Genomic DNA, 24686 nt, shown 5'->3' on the forward strand with positions numbered 1-24686 from the left:
TTAATATATAATGATTATCATTGAATTTAAGTTTAATTCGCTTATAACAGTTGCCCATTCGACACCCAATGTACAATAAGAGTGGTTACATAACTTTTTATCTCAAAAATCAGTTTTTATATAGTGCCGGGCATTTTCCTCATCTCAAAAAATCCACAATAAATTTATAAATGTTTATAATTTATATACAAGGCATATGACAATGATCTTACACATTAAAATATACTTTTAATGTAAAATTGTTATATCTTCATGACTCACTAAATATTTTACATAAGATTGGGGTAAAAAGTAAACCATAAAATTGTAAATAAAATGTTTTTTATTTCAAATACATGATATAGTAGATCAAACTATAACTGAAGTATAACAAAAGAAAAAAAAACAATTTAGAAATGATTTCATACTATGTCCAAATATTATTATTATTCGATAGTATAACAATATATTAATTATTAAACTTTTTTTTGAAACTTTGAAATGAAAAATCCAATAGAATCTTCTTCAACATTCTCAGGACCAAAGCGCCTTACAAGTTTACATAAATTTTCATTTAATCCCATCTATAACAAAATTTAGCATGTAAATAAAGACTAACAGACAAAGCATTAATTGAATTTACTTGAGTTGCAATTCCTGGACTACCAATTTCAAAATTAATTTCAACTAGTTCCATCTGTGGAAACTTTTTAAGAACCCAAGCTACATTATGTTCGTTTTCTTCTAGCGTAATTGTACATGTACTGTAGACTAATATACCACCAGGCTTAACAAGGTCTATAGCCTAAAATACATTCAAAAATAAAATTAGTATTTAAATTTATCAATATATACAATTTATTTATATATATATGTATTAAATATACTGATTTGTTGTCTTATTACATTTATTAATAATTTTCTTTGTAAGGCAGGAAAACTTTTAATTAGATTTTCATCTACTTGAATATTAAGTAATGGCCGTTGTCCAAGGTTACTGCACGGTGCATCCAATAATACACGATCAAATGATTCATTTTTAAATGGTGGTCTATTATCATTGTTATTCATATTATTTCTGTCTACACTAATCAAAGAATCAAAATGATGAATTTTCACATTTTTAATTCCAAAATCGTTGCATCGAAGTTCAACTTTTTTTAATTTCGCTTTTGATTTATCTAATGCATCTATTGAACCCTAATAATAAGAAAATTAATTTTTAATATTCTACTCACAATGACACAATTTTTGTCTAATTCATTAATAATCCATTAGATTCAGAAAATTAAGTCAAAAGCTAGTTCACGTGATTAACTCACTTTATTATTCATTAATGTAGCTATATGTGTAGTCTTATTACCAGGTGCTGCACACATATCTAATACTTTAAGGTCATTTTCATTGACATCGAGCGCATACCCAGTTACAATTGAAGGCAAGTTTTGTAGCATTCCATATTCATCAGGCAATTTAAATGAAGGGATACCTGTAACAGGGTCAGTCATCTCAACCGCAATACCTCTAAAATGTAATATTAAGTATTTTATGAAATGCATCAAAACCATAATACACATTTAATCTTACTTAGGATTTATATCACCATTAAATAACTGCCGACGATTCATTTTGGCAATGCCATTGCCAACAAACATCTTCATTGGATTATCATAATATTTTTGATAACCTCGTTTACACCCTTTGCCTAAGTCCGCATAAACTGATATGAATGAATCAACTTGTACTTCTAAGAAATAAAATATTATTAAAACATAAGTTTTATAATTAATTTAAAATACATGTAAATATGATTTGTATTATAAAAATATTATGAATAAATAAAATTATTGTAAGTGTTTTAATATAAACACAGAATATGCATAATGTATTGTTTAATTTTTTTTTTTTAATTTCAAGATAGTATTAATATTCTATAATAAAACCGCATTGGTATATTGATATATATTAATAGTTTTATGTTATGTTATAGAATAACATACAAATTGTATAATTTATTTTACCAGGTGCCATAGCCATAATCCCAGGTGCAAATATATGAGAGCCTCGTAATGCAGATTGCCCAGTAGCAATATCAACAATTACTTCTTCATTTTTAGGGCTCAAATCTAATAAAGACTTGTCAATTGGTGAAATTACTATACAATCGCTCAAATGTTTATGAGCACTAACTGAATGTTGTTTATTTTTGTTATTTTTAAGTCGTTTCAACTATAACATAAACAACAGCTTTTTACAACAAAAAAACTTTAAAATGTGTAAATTATTTACAACATAAAAGATTATTTATTTAAAATAAATTATAAATGTCATACAAATATTATAAATATTAAATATACTCAATATTTGTATAACATGAATAATCTGTTAATAATAAAATCAATAATAGGTACATCATACTAAGAGGATAAAGGCTGTAATCTAATCTTATAAATTTGTTTGATTGTTAATTATATTTTCACAATTAATTTATAATCGTATAATTATTACAAGGTACAAATTCTTCTATAGTAATATTTTAAAAACTATTAAGTAAAAAAATACTATTTTAAAAAGTCTAAATTCACTTAAAAATCTAAGAATGGAAAGGAATTAAATAAAATATATACATTACATTTGATATTTGTTCATTTATGAATATCATAACTTCTGATGGTGTAATCTTCAAGGTGTTAACTCTGAAATATGAATTTAAAGGTGCAGAAGTCAACCATTGAGATACTTCCTAAGAATAAAAACAATAGTGTTTTATTAAAATTGTATACACACTATTTAAATGTAATGGTACATATTTAAAAATTTAGTCTCAAAGAATATTTACTATTACAACAATAAATAATTTTGGTATAATAAACATTAATTACTAATCATATTATTAACATATTGACTGTTATGTGGCCATCAGTAATCATCCGTGTTTCTCAAATGTTATATTTTTATGATAAAGGTACTAAAAAACTACAGTGGAATTGCAAAAAAATATCATTAATTTAATAAAAAAAAAAAAAAATTTTTATTTTTTTAAATATAATAGTATAACAAATTAAAAATAACATGAATAAATAAGTTTTATGTACCAATAAACTATATGGTATGATTACTGGTGGTCACATAGCAGTCAACGTGAAACACCTTCCCAAGAAAACCATTTTACCTTTTGACTTTTATTTTTAATTTCTTTTCTTTATCATTCCTACATTTCTCACACAAAGAAACACAATTATAATCTTAATTTGAAAGCTATATTTACTCTGAGAGATAAACTAACAGACTTGCTTTTCTCATTATCTCATTGGTCTCTTATCGTTTCAAAAAAATTCTTGAAAAAGTTATGCTAAAAAGAGTATACCCAATTATTACAAATAAAAAAACAATTCCAAATTGATTTTAGAAGTCATTCAGATCTCCGCCATCAAGTGCACACGATTGTAAATAATATTGCTTTTTCACTAAAAAAAAAAACACTTCATATTCAGCTCTATTCCTGGATGTAACTCAAACATTTGATCAAGTTTGACAAAGTACTTTTCTACAAAATTTGATTATTTCCTGTTCTCCTGAATTTAATTCTAAACTCTTTTTTATTTCTCAGTTTTTCTCAAGTGCTATGTGAGAACAAAATATTAGGTATATATATTATTATATATAATTTTTAAAAAAAAATGAATATTACATTAAAATTTATAATTTTTACCTACTTCTGCTGATAGATTTTTAGATTGGTAAATACTTTTTAATAAATTCATTAAATATTCATCCAAGTTATGAGGACGAACAATCTGCGCTTGTCTCATAATTTTCTTCATAATATAGTAACTAGTAAGGTAATACAATATTGTAAAAGTATAATAGTGTGTAAAACGTTATTCTTTATCAGATGAATACCGCAAACATTGATAGGTACCAATTTGATTAATTATTTAACTAACAACTTGCTAATAAAATACTAAATATTAACTAATAAGTAATACAATAATAACAGTAATAAGTAATCACAGTTTAAAATATATTCGATATCCGTAATCCGTACTAAATGCTATATAATAAGTAATAACATTAATAAGCAAGAAGCAACAATAATATTATTATTTATTATTATTATTGATATTATATAGTTTGAGATGATTCCTAATTCCTAACGTAACCTCAAACATATTTTATGAATTGATAACTGACGCCGGGTGACAAGCACGGATATAGATACTATAATAATATAGTATCCATAGACCATAATATATTCCATATCCGTGGTGACAAATGGCAAATTGTAACAGAAAATAGGTAGTTCCGTATGACTTAATGATTTATGAATTTGTGAAATCCTGCATTTAGTAATTGGTCAATTTACTCTAACGTTAAAGCTAATACACACAATGTGTTTATGTGTTCTACTGATCAAAAATTTGTTTTGTTGTATGTAGTTATCTAAGAAGGAGACAACTCATGCGGGTGTAGCGTCTTCTTATACTCTTATAGCATCAAACATTCAAACTTCAAATACATCCTACATGACTACATAATATTATCATTTAATATTAATGTATTTTCGGTTTCCTTACCTTCTTTAAGGAATTCAGGATTTTAATTTTCTCTTAAAAATTAATTACCATGTGTCTATGTACCATACTTATAAGTACAGGTATACGAGTTTGCTAAATATTGTGTGTACAATGAACTAATTCATAAACAATGTTCAAAAAAAAATAAGATGAACATTAAAATATTTTATTTTAAATTTTAACTAAATTCATTTAAAAAAGTATATTTTTAAAATATGCTAATAGTGTTTTGAAAATCAAAATATTTATTTTATTTTATAATTTCAAACTATTTATTCATTTCATAAATACCTGTAAAATACTATAATTATTATAACATTAAAAAAATAAAATATATTGCTGTCTTTCTTATATATTTTTCTATGTATAAAAGTCTGATGGGAGTTCTTTACTAGTATTTTTTTTTTATTTATTTTTTTTTTTAATCTGCAAATAAATAAAATTAATAAATATAAAAAAAAAAGTTTAAATTTTAACTATTTATTATTGAGTATTAATGTATTATAATTTATACATAATAAGAAATTGTTTTTATTTCCTTTTTCTCTTTAAGTTTATCTAATGTTTTAATAGTTTGTTAAATATAATTGAAAATATTTATAGAAATCAGTTATTATATTATACAAAAATAATAATTTAAAATATGAATTAATATAGGTAAATTTAAATTATAAAATTGTAGCCAAAGTTTTAAAACATTAAAAATAATTTAACACTAGTATTAGATTTGTCAAAAAAGATTTTCAACAATTAATTAATAATGTTTCTGGTAAAAACAACAAATAAATATATTTTTTTTTTTTTAATTAACAGAAATTTTAATTATAATATATTAAAAATAATTTATAATAAAAACAAAATGTGAAACTTACAATTTTTAAAGTTAAATAAATTAACTATAGAAAAAATTAACTATTTTTTATTAATAAAATTACATTAAATACAAACTTGATTAATTTAAATAATTAATTCAATAGGTACTTAACTTAATATTTTAAGTAGTTGGTGTATAAGCTCTCTCTGTTATTATCTGGGCTCGTGAGTTCATTATATTGAGTAAATTATTCAATGGTTCATGTATGATATATTTGGCATTTGCATACCTATTATAAATTTTCTTAAGTCATATTTAATGCTAGATGACATAGAAATCTGTTTAGAGATACCATACGGCTAAATATGTGAAATTAAATTTTAAATATTTTTGCATATTTATCCATTTTTCTATTTTATTGGGCATATTTAACTTATTTTTGGTCAAAATTTAATGAAAATATGCAATAAATTATATTTTTGCACTGAATATGGTAATTGTCGCAATCGTAAAATTATTAAAAATAAAACGTAGTATAATCATCATTTCAATCGGTTAATCATTCTAGACATGTATTTTTAATAGATAAATATCATTATATAATGAAAAATATTCTAAACAATTATAATATAATAAAGCTATGATTATAATTTATCCTTCAAACATAATGTGATAAATTTTATGTATGTAACATAATTTTTATATTATTTAAATTTAAATTCCTTAAGTATTACTGTATGTCTGTATATCATTTCAATATTAAACAGTTATCATTACTTAGAATTTACTTATCATGTTTACTCAACTAATTAAACCTTTAATTACTTTAAATTAAAAATAGTTGAACCTATTATAATCTAATTAATAGTTAGGTCTTTGAAAACATATTGATTCTTCTGACCTTTTTAGCTATACTCAAACTCTGACACAACTTACATAGGTACCTACTGTTTGAAATTTTGCTAATAAATTTCCCTTCGAGTGCTTCAAAACTTATTTCTGAACATTTCAAAACATTTCTGATTTATTAATTACTAAGAAAAGAAGTTTAGCCCAAATTTCAAATCTTGGCTTATAGGAATAAAATGTTGTGTATCTCCTTGAAAAATTTAAAAATGTCTATTTTTACAACTAATCATAATCATGTATATTGTCGAAGTATATCGTTATTACTTGTTTATAACCATTTTCATTTTACGCAATTTTGTGTTGTACATAGGTTAGGTAAGATAACCTAGATATTGAAATTTAAAATTCAAAATTAAGCTAACATATTTATGGAAGTCTTCAATATTCTCGAAAAAAAAAAAAATTTCGAAAATCTTTATTTTTTTAGGTAAGTGATTGAAATACCTTTTTTCTGGCTATTTAAGTAATTTAAATTTTTTAGGTGGGACTTTTTGTTAATAGCTAGGTTCTAAGTTTTTTGTCCAATTTTATTAAAATGTGAAAATCTTTTATTGGATCATATTATAATATCTTATATTATAGGTAATAATTATTATGGCATGTTATTATAATTTTTTATGATAAAAATTAAGAATAATAATATTTATTATACTTGAATTTTGAATACGTGAGATAGGTATGGTATAACTTATATTAATAACTTAGAAATTGTGTTATATTACAAACTCAAATTATGTGATCACAGTTCACAGAGTTTTTTAATAATATTATTTTCAAATTCGATTAAAATCAACTAAACAACAAGTAGGTAGGTACCTATAGTATAGTAAAGAGTGCAAGCTTTATTAGGTCTAATATTTACAGTTAACGAGTTGTGTCCCGATGATAAAAAAGGGGTACACGAATTATGTCCTAACTGTTTTATGAAGTTTTACACAAGTTAAATAAACAAAGTTTTTATAAATTCAAATCGAGAAATGTTTTCATTTCAATGTTGTATAATTACCAACACATATTTAATAAAATAATTACAGAATAAAATTCGATTCTATCCATTCAAATTTTTGCCTAATATGTAATTTTATTAAAACTGTTAATGTAGTTATTTTTACTTTTTATTTATATTTATTAGACAAAATAACATCAATTATTGTTATATTACATTAAAATTTTTACTATAATAATATGACGTTTTTTATACGAACTTATTTTTCGTGTAAAATATAATATTTAACATACTTTTAATATTTCAATAGAAAAATTTCTCAATGTGAATTTATAAAAATGATTTGATTTAAGTGTTTGCTTTTTATGTTATATTATTAAAATTATTTGTGTAGTTATTTTTAATTTTTATTTATATTAGTTTGATCAAACTAGAGGGACACAATTCGTGTAACTCGAAAAAAACTGAGGGACACAATTCAGTATTTGGGACACAACTCGTTTGCAGCCCTAATATTGTCCTATTTGCTCTCGATTACATCCTACAGGTAACTGAGATTCACAAAACATTAAAATTGAGGGTATTGTATTCATATAACTTACATTTTTTTTTATATTCACCATGCTAGAAAACGACAAAAAACAGTGTCCCCTCCCCCTGTTCAATGTGTAGATACTTATAAAAGCGATCCAAAACTGTGAGGCACGGCTCACTTAAAAGGCGCAAGCACTTAACATGAGAGGTGCGATATAAACATTGAAATTGTACATATTCACTATAAGTACTAATATAGTAGTATACACTAATAAAATTTTTGTTTCATTTATTTAAGGGAGGCACGATTGAATTTTTTCATTTTTAGAGATTCGTGAACCTAAAAAGTTAGAAACCGCTAGTATTAGTTATATATTATTATACGCTATATGTACGCTCGTTTATCTATCTATATTAAAATAAAATAAATCCACTATTTTATGGCACTTATAGTTTTGAAATTCGGAGTATAATTATTTATCTATATTCAAAGATGTGTATTACGAAGCTAATTTTTAAAATTTTATATTTTTAGGAAGGGCTTATATAAAAATGTATTAGTTAATGAGATATTAATACTGTTTTATATATATATATATATACATCGTTGACAATGGTTACAAAGTATAAAATAATTACTATGATTTAACACACATTTTTACCTAGGTATGTATTATAATATTCCTAAAACAACTCATATACCTAACTGTGTTAAACATCTGTGCGGTTTAAGAAGGGCTAAATCCCACAGTCATTTAATTTTTCAAGGGTTACACCTTACATCATACAAGATCAACTAAAAATCAACTAGAATCATACTATTCTTGACGGCAGTAAGTTGGTAGATGCCTACACTAAACGCGTACGAGTGTTCATCGACACTCTTCAATAGTAAAACCACACGAATCGGAGTTGGAACCCAGAAACGTTTTAAAATTAAATTTGATAGTCTGTTAGAGGTACCTACCTACATATTTTGACTCTTGATAGGTTCTTCTTTGTTTTAATAAATATTTTTTAAAAAAAGATAAGCAAATTGGTGCCACTCTGCTGTACATAAGTGTCGAGTGGTTCACTGTTATGTGTATGTTTTAATTCAATGATAATTTTATTACTTCGTTATATATGAAAAACGATCTGAGCGGAAACGGTTTATCATTATAGTTAGGTATATTTCATGATGTTATTTTGATTCAGCTAAAATAATATAATGTACATATATTTTTACCGTATTATTAATTATTATAGTAATTTTATTAACTAGGTATTGAATCAGTCACTTTATCATAAAACAGTTTGAATAAGTTTATGGTAGAACAGGTAGATAATAGGTAACTTAAAATTAATCTACATATTTTTATAATTTCATTCCATATAATTAATAATACACGTAAAAGTTTTGAGATACCTATTCATAATTACCAAACAATTATTTTAATAATAATTGATGTGTGTAAAATCACGTTTTTATTAAATTTTTTGTTTTTTCCCCTGATTATGAAAAAAATACTGAGAATTTTTAATTTTGACCTATCTAAAGTACAAATTAGATCTAATTTTTTATTCTACTCTCAAATATGAAAATTGTAGCTTTTTGACTACTTATTATATACACAGACACACACATAAAAAACACATCTTTGTAAAATCAATATATTCATCGTTACGCTCAAAATCTAAAAATATGTTTCATATAGGTTGTTTTTTTATGATCACATTACGAAGTTATTATTCCTAGGTATATAAAGGATAATTTACAGTTTTAATTCAAATAATCCACAATATTAAATACGAACACATTACATATTTTACTCAAAGTAAACCGAACTAAGTTAATTAAATTAAGCTTTATTTTTTGTAAAGAAGTTGTGATAGTTCAAATTTCAAGTTCGGCACCTAATATTATAATTGATAGGCCTTCGTGTCAGTGATCAGTCTATTGAACAGAAAATGTCATATATCCAGCATATATTTGTCAACGACTGATACAAATAAGCTTAAATTTTTTAACTTTATGTAGTACATTAAGATTTAGATTTAAACTTGTTTGATTTTAATATATTTATTTATTTAATAACTTTTTTCTAATTAGTTCTTTTTTCTTTGAAACAAAACAAGAAAGAATGTTTAGTTAATAACAAACATTCAGTATTATCCTCACTTATTAAAATTTGATGTAACAAACATTATTATGTTTAATATTTAATTATTAAAAATTAGATTTGCTTTCAAATGCTTTAACCCGTATCAACAATATCAGCTGCTTGGAATCACACTGTATTTTTCCATCGATCAATAGTTTTTATTTTAATAAAATTTATTATTTTTCATGAGTAAAATCTAAAATATCTAATTAAAAATAAATTAATTTGTAATCAAAGGTTAAGATAAAAATTACAAAGACTTATTATGTATAAATTGCGTATTTTTTCATATTTTTTTTTAAATATGCATTTGTTGGGTAAACTAAGAGGTAAGATGGAAAACTTTATTTGGAAATCAAGATATTATGATAATAGGTTTAAAACTACTGATGATTTTAATCGAATATCCGAAAAATAAGACTCTTTTGAGTGTATTAAATGATGTATAGTAATATTCAATACTCGACTGTTTAATCTTTGACCTGAATATAGATTACCGAATATTATAATCATTTTCTTGAGAGATGACACACATTCGAGTAATTTGTTTACAGGAGTTTAGACAATAATTAACACATATAATTTTTAAATTGTAATTAGGCCATATTTTTTCCATCTGATATCAAACTGAGGCGGAAACCTCTACAATATTACCTATTATTCCTCTACCAATTGTAATCAAACCAAACATGGAAGTAACTAATTAGTGAATACTGTTAATACTATAGACTCGTATAATACACTTGTATTATACATATTCATTTTGGAATAAATTTTATAAAAAAATTTTCATTGATAGTCAATTTTTCTTAAGATGGTTGGTCCAAAGAAATGTTAGTTTTATTTTCAAAACTCTGAAGCACAATAATTTCTTTTCAATTTACTTACTTAATATGAAATAACTAATTATATAATAAATCAAGTGTTTTAATTCTGTCATAGTTTTCCTGCTGATGTTTGTTGATGCTAATTAATTAAGAAAAAAAATTAAGTTATATGAAAAACCATAAAATAAATATGCATAATATTAAAATGAACAGAAAATAGACAATGGTAAACAAATCAGTAGTGTTTAGAACTTTTTTGTTCAGTTTAAGAAGTTTGATCCTAAATAAACCATACAAATTAATCAAACAAATTGATAATACTTAACTCTTATAAAATGAACATGAAACTAAAAATTGTAATACTTTTTTATTCTCCTATTAAAATTATATCTATAGTAATTACTTCTACAGATTTTCAACTTTGAACTTATTGATTTGTTATTTAATTGCTCACATAAGTTAAAAGTATATTTAAATAATTCAACAAAACTAACGATTCAACTAGAACAATTAATTACTCATATATCATTGACAATAATAACAAATATTAATAAATATAATACAACTTTTAAGTTAAAAATGTCATATGAGTAAGATCATCTTTAAAAAAAAAATACGAACAATATTAATAACAAGAATGTATTGTCAGTATTTATATTAAGTGGTGATTATAAATATATTAATTTTAATACAATTTCTAACAAATAATTAATACTCATAGTTTTTAAAATTATCAACTTAAAACATGAAAAGAATTCCAAAACATAAACAATTTGTATACTTATTATTTCAAAAAATATGAGATGACTGTTGATTTACAATATTTTAAATTTAATATATTAATAAATTAAAATTTATGGTTTAAATAGTTCTTATAAAATAGAGAAAAACATAAATTTACTCACTTTTTCTATTATATGATTACAATATTAAAATTATTGTAGTATATTATGAGCACTGATTAGTAATTTGTACTTGTAAATTTAATTTAATTAATTTCTGTAAGAGTTAGATTTTATATTTGTCAAAAGAACAAAATTTATTATTCAAAAATTTATTAAACAATACTGAATAAGCACGTATACTTTTTTTTCTTAAAAATAAGAAACAATTTGGAATTTTTCAACTTCAAAATAAGTCAATGTAGTTTAACAATGTATTCAATATTTTGATACAAAAAAAAAACAATTAGCCAAATTCATAAAATGATAATTTCACTAAATTTAAGCCTAAAAAACACAGCTACAATTTTAAATTTTAATGGTATTTGAAATAATACAGTTAAATTATTATCAAAAATACTGATACTATAAAATCATTATTTTTAAGTACAAATTCAATGTTGTAAAATATATATGAAACTTGATATTCATTGGGATTCAAATGAATACTTATGCATATATGTATATATGTATATGTATATATATCTTATAAAATAACAAACATTGATTTTGTACTATAAAGGAACTTTTTAAAAGTATGTCTTGTTTAAAAAATGAATTTTGTTAACAAGGAAAAAGTTATTCATTCCTTTTTATTAATTTTATTAATGATTGATCTCATATCAATTTGATAATAATAATTAAAAGTTTACTGTAGTTAAAATATATGAATTTGGCTTATTTGTCAATACCTAAATTCCTTTATAAACTTCCACTAAAACAGTAGAAACAAATAAATTAGAAAGTTTGTCCAGCTTCCTTATAGGTAGTGAAAATTTTCTCAATTGAGTTGATATAAGCAGCAGTACGAAGATCAAGACCTAAGTTATATTTCATAGCAGTTTTCATAATAGCTCGAGCTGAACGTTCCATTGTATAATCTAATCCAGAATGCACTATATCTTTTTCAGACGCTCCTGATATACGTTTTTGGAAGGATTCAGAAGGAGTAACGGGGATTCTTCCTCCCACACGACCAAAACGACGTTCCAATGATTCTTGGACAGATTCTAGAAAAAGTTGATATAAGTTACCCATGCCGAGATATTTTAATTATGTAATATATTTTACCTAATAAATGATAATTTGATTCACGTTCATATTTGAACGTTAAGCGACCATAAGAAACATGATTCAAATTCTTTAACCATTCAAAGAATGATACAGTTACACCACCAGCATTTATATATAAATCTGGTACAATCAAAATGTTTCGTTCTATTAGAATTTTATCAGCAGCAGGGGTTGTAGGGCCATTAGCAGCTTCACCAATAATCTAAAAATAATGATTTTATAATATTATTTAACTACTTTTAATATTTTATTTACTTTAGCTTGGATTTTATGAGCATTAGCTGATGTTATGACTTTTTCAGTAGCAGCTGGTACTAATATATCACAAGGTTCATACATAAGATTTTCACCAGTATATGGCTGAGCACCTGGGAATCCTAAAATAGTACCATTGTCAATTCTCCAATCTTCTAATGCCTAAAATAATAAATGACTGTTAAGCTTATAAATGTAATTTTTATAAACACAAGGTAATTACTTTAGGATCAATTCCGTCTGGGTTATAAATAGAACCATCGTGTTCAATAACACCAATACATGTAGCACCTGCTCTGTGTAAGTAACGCATTGAATGTAATCCAACATTACCAAAACCCTTGAATGATAAAATTTAAATTCAAAAAAATATATAATTAGAGATAACAATAATAATGTAAGCTAACTTGAACAATGAATGTTTTTCCACCCCATCCAGGTGTAGTACCAATTAAGCTCATATAATTGGCCTCCATAATAAAATTTTCTAATCCATGGAAAACACCTCTACCAGTAGCTGATACACGACCATGGATTCCACCTTGATTAATTGGCTTACCAGTTACACAAGCATGAGCGTTTATGTCTAAATGCCCTATTAAAAAAAAAAGATAAAATCAGTACATAATATTTACATTCATGTAATAATTAATAGATGGTTTGATTTTCTATTTTTGTAAAGGTTATCATACATTTTAATTCAATAAATATAATTAAAAAAGTTGAACTCATTATAAGCATTAAAATATGAATTGATAATATACAAATATATGATTAAAAAAAAAAAAACAAGAATTATTATAACCTATAGTTTTAGCATATGTATCAGCTATCCATGACATTTCACGTTCACCAGTTCCCATATCTGGTGCAGGTACATCTACACCGGGTCCTAAAAATGAAAAAAAATCCATGAGATTATAATATTAACAATTTTAGATTTATAGAAAATATATCCTTATTTCTTATAGATAAAATAAAATTATATTTAATTAATGTGTCATCATTTACAGTATACATAAATTGTATATAAATAAAATAAAATAAATGATGTACTAGAACACTTAATTTACTACTAAATTATTTCCTATTAAAACCCTACATTTTTCAATGACCCTATTTATTATTATCATCAATTAAGTTTAATACTATTATTTATGCCATGGCATTTCCGACAATATTTCTCACAATGTAGTTTAACATAATTTAATTTGAGGTCATGATGAATAAAACTTTATTTTGAATTACAAATTTTTTTGATCACTTGAAATTAAAATATGTTTACATACTAACCAATAAATCCTTTTTTAGCCAATTCTAATGTGAACCGCCTAGTAATTTGCTCCAATTCATTTTCTGAATACAATTTCGGATTTATTTTAATGCCTGCTTTTGCACCGCCAAATGGTACATCAACACAAGCACACTTAAAAGTCATCAAAGCAGCTAAAGCTTTCACTTCATCACGGCAAACATCCAAAGAAAATCGAATACCTGTAATAAAATTAATAAATTAGTGCAAATAATTCTTTAAAGTTTTTTTTGTTTTTATTAACAAAATACCAATTTTATTTTTTAAACTAACAATATTAACAAATTAAATATTGTCTTACAGTGTATGACTATATAAAATTAATATTATTATTCAGGCTTTATTAGCATTAGAATAAGATATTATTTATCTTAAACAAAATTAATTTTTAAAGAGGTTTTTAAATTAAAATTTTAAAATGTTTATTATTGTGTTTCTACTTTTAAGTTGTTAGGTTTAATTTTATTATAGATTATCATAGCATAAAAAAATTAAAGATATCTCATACTTAAATATGACTCAACATTTAAGAGGCTTATAAATCAAAATAGGTACATAATATCGAATTATTAACTTTTAAATTAAACTGTACAAAATGAAATAAACAGATTATTATGAGTACCAATTTAATCTAAAATATTATTAATGAATATTAATACTTTGTACTGTTTTGAATTTGAATAATATACCATATTATTTGTGTAGATATTCAGTTATATAAGATGTGTAAACACAATTAAATTAGATAAATAAACAATTTAATATTATAATCTTAAAACATTCAATTTTATATATTTTTAAATTAATTAAAGAAATGTAACTAATATTTTTTATGTTAATTCAAAATTTTATAGTTTTTTATCATTATTAAATCATAACTTTATAATATTTTAAAATATACACACTAAAACTGGAAATATAATATTCATCCAAAATATTAGAAGAAGTGGAAAAATAAGAATTTACTTTTTAAAATTACCCAGTGATTATTAATATAAGTGACTATAAAGTAGAATTTATCAACTAATTTCAATGGTTTTGATGACTTATTATTAACTTTATAATTAACCTCTGAAAAAAATACTAGATACTATATTATTATAGTCAAAAAAGACCTCGCCACTTGCATACTTAATTTTTAACATTTGTTAAGTGGTTTTAATTTTTAAATTTAAATAGTGTAGTAGTGTATGAGTATTTAAATATAATACACTAGCAATAATTATAGCATCTATTAATTTAAGAACCAATTTCAGGTATTTTATGCTTATATTCTTATAAGCATATATTCTTATTCTTTATGCGATATTCTTAATACCTATATTCAACAACTTTACAAGTATAATGTTAAAACAATAAGCAGTTACTATTAAGTACACGCAATGTCTCAAATAAGAATATGTTTTTTTTTTTAACTTTTTTTTGTATGTTATTTATGATGTTTAAACTTATTTTAATAAGAACTTAATTAGTTTTCTTATTTAAGTGTATTCAAGTAAAAAAATGAATTAACTATTACAAGCGGCCATAATTATTTAAAAAAAAAAAAAAAAACAGTTATTCTGGTTTTACTATTTATATATTTAAATTAAAATAATATTAAATATTTATAATGATGGCATCCAAAAATACACCCATAATTTTATATTTTCTAAAATATTAGGTGTGTGTATCATATGCATTTAAAATAATAAACATAATAAGCTTTATATTTTAGTCCATTACTTACCTCCTTTACACGGTGTTCTATGTGTACTGTGCTGTGCACGGTAACCAGTAATCATTTCATAGTCACCGCTGTCCCTGCGAACTGGGAAAGATGTCTCCAATATATGGTCACATGGCTGCATACCCAACAATATTCCCTTAACTTTTTTTCTCTTGTCTTCGACAGACATCTTGGCTTTGATGTCCTCTACAAGTTTGTCTTCAGCAACCTGACACGCACGATGGAAGAAATATTCCACCATGTCAAAAAATCGTGGATTTTCAGCAGTAGGCACATCCTTGAGATGATCAGGCATCTCGTGAAGTCCACGAGCAGAAGATATGGACGTTGTCCTTAGGACACTCTCCGACACATTACGTCCGAGACGGCTTAGGTTGTACATGGCGATAAGAGTGACTATGCGTTGGGAACAACAATAAAATTGACAAAAAAAAAAAAATAGAAATTGACCAAAAATCAGGTGACACACCTAAAATTAAAATTAAATAATAAATTACAATCTAAAATAACAGGCAATCAGAGAGGAACGGGAGGAGACGAGTAGCGCATACTTGGCAGCTGCTGGTATACAACTGACGATGACGAACGAATCGATATACCGGTGCCTGGTAGATATTGTATAACAGTTTTCTGACGGAGCCTCCTCGACGACGAAGACGACAGGTTCGTACTCGACAGTATTGTTAGGCTGTATAGGGAGATCGGATCGCGCTATTCTGCCTGGCAGTATTGCAAAAAATAATGAATACGGCCGAAACGGGAGGGGGTCAAGATTATTTTGTGGGGAATTGGATACGAAATCGCGCGCGTGCGTGTTGTCTGCGAGCCTATGAAGTTGTATAATAAATTATAATTCTGCAAAATTGTGGACTAGTAACCACGGTCGTCAGTGTAGTGACGAGATACCATGATGATACGGGGTGTGAACTGAGATATAAAACTTTTTAACTTTTGGCGGGAACAACATCGTCTTATCACTGAAACATCCAAATGAAAACACATAATAGATTAAAAAATCTATTCTATGATTAAAGTACACTGTGCAATTGTGCAATATTATAGTAAGTAGTATGGTTATGAATCATTTTTACCTATTAACATTATTCGACAACAATAAAAACGAAGATAATAATTGTTTTTAATTATTATTTGGTGTATTTTATTTAAAACCATGGACGAAGCCGTAATACACTTGGAACAAGTTGTAAGTATCTACTAAATTATACTTCTCATATTGTTTCAAGACTGTCTATTATTTTTTTTTTATTTAAGACATTGCTTGTTTTGTAGGTGACTAATATTGAAAAAAGAATAGACACCTTAAGTTGGAAAATAAAAAAATTTGAACGAGTTCTATTTTCAGAAAATGAAACATCCCACTCGGTAAGTACAATATTATTGACTGTTATATAGCAGCAAATATTATGTTACACTAATTTAATATTATGAGGATGTCAGTGGCCAGCACATTGTTTTCTCTCTCTGGCCCACATGTAACACATAGAAAACTTATTCATACAAAATTATTTATTTTTTATGTTTTTGAATTTTAGAGTGATTTTACTCATAACAAAAATTTAAAAAAATAATATTTTTAAGAATATGACATTGATTTTAGAATTTTTATTTATTTTTTTGAAAGTTGAAAACTAATTCAATTAATAATAAAATTTAAAACCAATATGTTAAGCCCTCAAAAATATTAATTTGTAATACATGATTTTACTCTATGGCTACTCAAGTCATAAAAATTATTTTAGGTGAACGCGTTTTAACTTTGTTATGTGTGGTTTAGAGAGAAAACAAATATTGTGCTGATATCCTCTTAATAATATTATATTATTCAAATTAAGATGATTTGTTAGTGTTCATTAAACTGTCTTATTATTTTTATTCAATATCAATATCACATAGTATACTAATTTAAGTTGTAAAACAATAAAATAAAATTGTTTTCAAATGTTTATTTTAAAAAATAAAAAATAAAAATTCATAATTTAATATCTAGTTTTAGTTTTTTAACTAATTAGGAAAAGGGTGAACGTTCAAGTAAACATTTATTCTTAAAATATTAATTTAAATAATAATACAGTTTTAATTATATCAATAGATGTAAAATAAATTGATAACTAACTAGGAGTTAGATTCTAAAATTTATGTTATTGAATTGTTTAAAAGTAATTTATTTTAATTAGCGTTTTGTCAGTAACTATAACAGTGTTTAAAAAAACTTACTAATTATAACTCTAATTGCTTACATTGAATTATTATACAGCTGATGTGTTAATGCAGGGGTCTCCAAACTTTTTTTATCCGAGAGTCACATAAAATAAAAAAGCTCTTAGCGGGCCAGAATGTATGAACACATATAATTTATAAACTACAGCTTGTAAATTATGGTATAGCCGATATAGCTGATAATTGTACTTGTGCGCGATAACAATTTTAGAAACTAAACATATTTTTAGATTATTTGCCGTTATTTGGCAAGTCGGTGAAAACTTGTTCAAGGGCCAGATGTGGCCTGCAGGCCGTAGTTTGAAGACTCCTGTGTTAATGTATTAAGGATTTTTAACTTCATAAGAGCATGAAAGTTTTTTTTTTTGTAAATACTAGGTATTTTATAAATTTTGTTTATTAAATGAATAATATTGTATTATTAACTTATATTTTTTAAACATTTAACATATTAAAACTAGCAGGTATATTATATAGATAAACATATTGTGCGTAATTAACTTAGAAGGTCATGTGGATAGTTATGCTTTAATCTACGTTGAGGTGGTTGTATATGAAGATTGTAATAGAGTGATCTAGATAAGTTTATCAGTGAGCTATGCAAATTTTTGAATATAATTTTTATGTAACCTAACCAAGGCACATCTGTAATTATTTGTAGCACTTTATTTTGAAAGATTTGAAATGTGTTGAGGTAAGTTACACATTTATCTCAAACCAGGCAAGTGTAAGTTAGTAATAGATGTAGGATTTGTTTATGTACAAGAAAAAAGAATTTTTTTTTTGTATAATAGAGTTTTTTATTAAGAATAGGGTATAGCATAGAAAGGCGCTGGTATGTTTGTTGAAGTTTGGATGAAATATGAGGCTGTCATGATAGCCAGTTATCCAGTATTAAGTTAAAATATTTGACTAATGGTTGCCAGTTAGTAAGACATAATATTTTTGTTGTTTAATATAAATTATGTAGGAGGATAGTAATAACAATAATTTAGGTATTAAATTATAAATTTTCTAAGTTATATAATAAATATTGTTATTTTCAAAATAACAATAAATTATTTTTTAATAAAAACTGACAAGCCATACATTTAATTAATTGCTTTGCATTTAGTGATAATTTTTCAATGACAAACTCCTGGGCGAGAAGGTTTTACCCACTAATTTTTTTTATTATTCAAATTTGTTAAAAGATATTTTCCAAGTATAAAATACTATATAATAATTATATACAATTATTGTATAATACCTCCCCCTGATGATAAGTTCTATTTTTGTCACTGTACTTATTGACAGTGCCACGATTACCAAGAATATTGAGAATTTAAAAATCGAGATGATCTTTTTGATTTTAAAAATAGTATATTATTATGATTTAATCTACTAACATTGTAGTTATAGTCCAAATGTTCAACCAAGTTGATTTTTTTTTTTTTATTAATTGATTATTTAATAGTTATATTTTAACTGGTCTACATAAAATATTCCTGAGCCTCAGTTGATAAATAGTTTATTGTGATAAATTCAAAAAATAATTCTTGAAATTAAAGTAATCAAATGGATTTCCATTCAAAATTAGGTTAAATGAACCTTTATGTACCTATGATATTATTTTGTTATTTTTTTTAAATTTAGTGTAAAATGATGTCTATGATGGCCAATTTAGAAGAAACATGCCGTAAATATAATGAAGTATTATTATTGGTGACTGAACATAAAAATGAACAAAATGCATTCACTGATACATTACAATTACAAGTAAATTTAGTAAAAAGCAAGGTCGAAACTTTACGAGCAATTATGACAAAAGGAAGAACAATTGAGTTCTAACTTATTTAACTAATGATTGTTTATAAATAAATAAATAGGTTTAAGCAAAGATAATTTTTATATAAATATATATTTTTTTATACACTTTTATTTATTTTTAATTCACTTAAGCGATGTATATAAATTAACAATTTTTAAAATATGCACTAACATTGCATTACAATAAAATTGGTAAAATTGAATGTTTCAATGTTTATTATGCTATTTTGAATAAATGGACAATAATATAATATTTTGGTTTTGTGTTTATTGCCCTTGAATAAAATAATAGCAATCACCCATCATCTGACATACCATATTATTAATTTAACATTTTAAGGAAGTCAATTAACCTTGATCCCACATAAATTGACCGTACCTATATTTAAATTCTTTTTGTATGAGATAATTTTCTGTACACTTATATTATTTATTACAATATTTCCATAAAAGACACAAGACAAATCTGATCACATTATCCACTTGAAACTTGTATTAAATAAAAGGCATTGCACAAATCAAACTCAAAATAGTCTAAATATTAATTTAAAAGTAATAACAACACGTGCAAAGAGTTAAATACCTAATTAGTTAAATTATTAAGCTGTTGAAGTATTCAAAATACGTAAATAATTTGAATAATCATACATTTTTGTAGCAGTAGGCTTTAAAAATGTAACTATTTATTTTCAGTATGGTAAAATAAAAATCTTTCCGTGGAAACCGGTTTTAGACGTGCCTATAATATTAAGTAGACAGTCAATCATGCGTCGTGTTTAACTCGTGTAATACGACTTAAAGAGCTAAAACTCTTAAACATCGACGATAAGATTTTTCCAGACTAGGTTTTTAATGAGTTAAACACTAGAGTTAAGAACAAAATAATTTACTATCGTAATATAGATATAGACAAAATATAAAATAGGCATACTGCATAGTATATAGGTAATACATATTAACATACTTATTAGTTGTTGGTTATCTACAATGATAAATATAGGTAACATTGTATTCATTGTAAGTTGAATTTTAAATAAGAATATCAGTAGATAATGTAATTGTTTGTATGTATTGCTACACATTTGAACTTTCGAATTCTAATGATTTCCCTATAGGTAATCTCCCAACTCATAATAATAGATATAGACTATATTATTATAAACCTAATTTGTAATTTGCATACCTATTAAAATATTATACGCATACATTTTAAATAGGTACATTAAATATATTATGCACAATCAGCGGCGCTATGAGTTTCTACTTTATCAATAAGTATTAGATTCTGTACCTTTACAGCAGCTTAATTTAAAAAACGAGTGAATTAATACAAAATATTTCATATCTTGATAATTATTTAGTGCTAAGTCTTAAACAATTAACTATAATAGCAATTTATAGATATTAAAATATATAGGCAACATTTATTTTCATAATTTAAAATTTACAAAGTTTTTAATTTTAGATGTTATAATATGAAATCTTATACAAAATTCCTCGTAAGTTTTTATTACAGAAACTTAAAAATTTTAAAAATATGTAATAATAAATAATTTTTTTTTTTTATAAATACTTGACGTTTTTAAATGTTGACAAAATTGTATTGTTATATGAAAAATTATGGTTTTAGTAAAGTTATATTTTACTACATAATGAAATGTTCAAAACATTTCAATTAATTTTAAGCTATTTTTAGGCTACAACTCGTTTGCATACATTTACCTTTTTTACAACTCGTTTGCTCAAAAAAACACAACTCGATTGCGCACATATATTTTGGCTACCTATGACGAAAATCCTTAGTATTATCGTTTGCGCATAGATTTTCGTTCTCACTTACACGCCTTGTTTCAAAAATCAAAAATTTTAACAATTTCAACGTCCATATTAAAGATTTTATGTCGTCAACACACTAGTCACCACTATACTGAACCATAACCACTAAAACTATACTAAAAGTAGTTAGGTACGGAAAATTCAAAATGACATAATTTACACAATCGATTAAATGATTGTATTGCTATCAAATATTTAATAATGTGTAGTACAATCTGTGATGATTTATACATGTGTGTTAGTATGTTGTAAGCAAACGAATGGTTCGTTTTCAAGGAAAAAAATGTTGAATGTCCGCAAATGAGTTGCAGCGTATTTTTATGCCACGAACTTATTTACACCATTCTTTCAGATAAGCCGATATTTAACTTATTAATTAATGAATAATAACAGCTAATAAGTAATAATAATATTATAATAATAAAATTACCATTTAATATAGTATGCGATTAGTTTTAGGTAATAACTAATTCAACCTATCCTCCGTATTTCATAAATAGAAAAAATATTACTACCTATATAATATCAAAGATTATAAATATATAACTAAAGGTCTAACAGATAATATCCTTAGAAATATCCGCCAAGAATAGTTTTAATACTATTTAGCCATTTATAAAAAAAATTGATAGTATACCTAATAATTATTTCGTTGAATATGTTTTTAAAGTATACATGGTTTTATATACGTAATTTTCTTTTTCTATTTCTATTCCTATTATTTTACTATATAATTTCAAGAAACGATAAAATATGATCAGTTATTAAAATTGTAATGTAATGTATAAAATATAAATTGTTATTCGCTCATCGGTTAGTCTAAGACTGTGCATTAGTCTATGACTCATCGTCAATTACTATTTCTCTATTGTTTATTCAAAAATTATATTTTGGTCAATGACGTCTATTGACTTTGCAGATGAGTAAATGATTATTAAAACGGTCACAAATACGCACCCATATAAGTTGTTTTCACAGCTATAGTGTAAGTTAATTAAAAAACTAGGAACTTTATAAAATGGATTCTCGTGAGTATATCAATATTCTTTTCAAATAAATAAAATTAATTATCTACATATCGCTCCGGTCTTTAATAAGCAAGTAAGTATTAACTACTAAGATTTTACTTTATTTTTTTTTTTGTTTTTTAAGAATAATATAATTTAAAAAAAAAAAAAGATAGTTTATAAATATTTATAAGTTTTATTATTCATTCATATATATTGATCAATGATAATATTCAAAGATACTTTTAGGTATATTTTTTAATTTTTATACAGTTAAGATAATTATTTATAAATTATAAATAAATAGTCTGATCCTTAAAATGGTACTAGGTACTTGGGTTTTTATTTATTTTAATTGACGACCATTGGTAAAATTACAAGTAACAATGTATAATATATAAATATAAAATGTTTATAAATTTAATGAATAAAATTAAATTTTTAAGGTGCGTTTCATTTGATTAGATCAGTTACTAAGAAAGTTAGAATGATTAGAACCTAATTTATACGCAATAGATAGGTACCGACTACTGTGTATACGGTTATAAAAAAAATATACCTATAGCCTATAGGCTATATTAATATGTAATTTATATTGCGAATATAAGTATATTAACCATACTAAAAAATTATTAATTGCTAAATGTTAATGAAAAATAATTGTAGTAATTGTTGTACTAAAGACTAAAATGTGAAATTTAAATAATCATAATGATTAATGACTAAACTAATTTCTGGTTTTTACTGTAAGGTAGTTAATGTTTATAATAGGTAAGTTGATAGGTACCTCTCAATGAACTTGTAGGCACATGAAATCGTTAAATGTATACGTGTTAACGTATACAAATACGACAAATAGATTAATATTAAAATAAGATAAACTTAAGTGTCACAATAATTCAAATTCATGTACTAATACTTAAATACATTTCTAAGTGCACTTATTAAACATAGGTAACTACCTATCTATATGTATTTATTATGGTGCCTACTGCCTAGTTGAGTAAGTTGAAGACTAAAATACTTACTATACAATCGAAACTACATTTTAACAAACATATGATATATATTATATCAGCTTTAGACTCGAGAGAAAAGAACAGTCACGTTTATACTTATCTCTCACACACGCTCTCGATCACGTTAGTAATTATACACGCAAAACTGCAAGAGTACCCCTATAAATACTATATTAAATTGATAATTCTTAAGAGCATTAATTAACTAAAAACGATATAAACTAAATCAATACATTTTTTAAATGGGTATAATATTATAATTCTCATTATAGACTTAAAATAAAATGTAATAGTTACCTATCACAATTCACCTCTTTTCTGTCGAATTGAGTGTCACCTTCCAAGATATAACTCGGTTAAAAATTCTACTTGATTAACATCCGTTTTCCATTAACATCCATTAACCGAAATTAAAATCAAAAGAGTATACATTATACTATTATTTACTATTATTTACTATAAAATTCCGTAACCGAAATGGCTAAATTTAAAGGTACCTAGTCATACATGGGCGTCCCCAGACATTTTTCTAGGGAGTGGTGCAAAATTAATTTAAAAAATTAATGAAGATTTTTTTATACATTTTATTTATAAAACATTATTATGTTTTGTCATTATTATATTAAATTATTACAATTAGGTAACAAATTTAAAATTCTAGCGGGTGGGGGGGGGCAAGTGACCCGTCTTACCCCCCCTGAGGACACCTATGACTCTATATTATGCAAACATGAAG

The 24686-nt window shown here is 24.5% G+C and overlaps 3 protein-coding genes across 4 annotated transcripts; 1 reads left to right on the forward strand and 2 right to left on the reverse strand.

Annotated features, from left to right (window-relative positions):
- Window positions 1–388: 388 nt before the first annotated feature.
- LOC112592881 (putative methyltransferase NSUN6) lies at window positions 389–3960 on the reverse strand. 2 transcript variants are annotated; one of them, XM_025337046.1, is made up of 8 exons: window positions 3696–3960; window positions 2612–2722; window positions 2001–2208; window positions 1567–1726; window positions 1302–1503; window positions 886–1179; window positions 623–784; window positions 389–563 (listed from the first exon to the last, which is right to left on the reverse strand). In XM_025337046.1, exons 1-8 carry the CDS (start codon window positions 3801–3803, stop codon window positions 456–458), a joined length of 1353 nt encoding a protein of 450 aa, XP_025192831.1. In that variant the 5' UTR covers window positions 3804–3960; the 3' UTR covers window positions 389–455. The 2 variants fall into 2 exon arrangements, with proteins under 2 accessions (XP_025192831.1, XP_025192839.1); XM_025337054.1 differs by having other exon boundaries at window positions 3692–3780.
- An 8223-nt stretch (window positions 3961–12183) lies between these two features.
- On the reverse strand, window positions 12184–16731 carry LOC112603983 (glutamate dehydrogenase, mitochondrial). The gene is made up of 9 exons (XM_025352830.1): window positions 16593–16731; window positions 16042–16510; window positions 14294–14494; window positions 13806–13892; window positions 13408–13595; window positions 13224–13340; window positions 13001–13162; window positions 12743–12947; window positions 12184–12681 (listed from the first exon to the last, which is right to left on the reverse strand). The coding sequence occupies exons 2-9, from the start codon at window positions 16421–16423 to the stop codon at window positions 12410–12412; spliced, it is 1614 nt and encodes a 537-aa protein (XP_025208615.1). The 5' UTR covers window positions 16424–16510; window positions 16593–16731; the 3' UTR covers window positions 12184–12409.
- Window positions 16732–16957: 226 nt separating this feature from the next.
- LOC112603990 lies at window positions 16958–20186 on the forward strand. Its single transcript, XM_025352839.1, has 3 exons — window positions 16958–17245; window positions 17332–17424; window positions 19915–20186. The coding sequence occupies exons 1-3, from the start codon at window positions 17213–17215 to the stop codon at window positions 20107–20109; spliced, it is 321 nt and encodes a 106-aa protein (XP_025208624.1). The 5' UTR covers window positions 16958–17212; the 3' UTR covers window positions 20110–20186.
- The last annotated feature ends 4500 nt before the right edge of the window (window positions 20187–24686 follow it).

Source organism: Melanaphis sacchari, unplaced genomic scaffold, assembly GCF_002803265.2.
Source record: "Melanaphis sacchari strain LSU unplaced genomic scaffold, SCAv2.0 Contig0_pilon_pilon, whole genome shotgun sequence".
Lineage (NCBI taxonomy): Eukaryota > Metazoa > Arthropoda > Insecta > Hemiptera > Aphididae > Melanaphis > Melanaphis sacchari.

Coding starts and splice junctions, on each gene's coding strand:
- LOC112603983 (XM_025352830.1), bottom strand. CDS start 16,423: ATGTACAACCTAAGCCGTCTCGGACGTAATGTGTCGGAGAGTGTCCTA. Junction 13,596..13,805: donor TACATATGCTAAAACTATAG/GTTATAATAATT, acceptor TTTTTTTAATAG/GGCATTTAGACATAAACGCT. Junction 12,682..12,742: donor ATCAAATTATCATTTATTAG/GTAAAATATATT, acceptor AACTTTTTCTAG/AATCTGTCCAAGAATCATTG.
- LOC112603990 (XM_025352839.1), top strand. CDS start 17,213: ATGGACGAAGCCGTAATACACTTGGAACAAGTT. Junction 17,246..17,331: donor TAATACACTTGGAACAAGTT/GTAAGTATCTAC, acceptor CTTGTTTTGTAG/GTGACTAATATTGAAAAAAG. Junction 17,425..19,914: donor AAAATGAAACATCCCACTCG/GTAAGTACAATA, acceptor TTTTAAATTTAG/TGTAAAATGATGTCTATGAT.
- LOC112592881 (XM_025337046.1), bottom strand. CDS start 3,803: ATGAAGAAAATTATGAGACAAGCGCAGATTGTTCGTCCTCATAACTTG. Junction 1,727..2,000: donor GATTATGGCTATGGCACCTG/GTAAAATAAATT, acceptor TTTATTTCTTAG/AAGTACAAGTTGATTCATTC. Junction 564..622: donor GTCCAGGAATTGCAACTCAA/GTAAATTCAATT, acceptor ATTTTGTTATAG/ATGGGATTAAATGAAAATTT.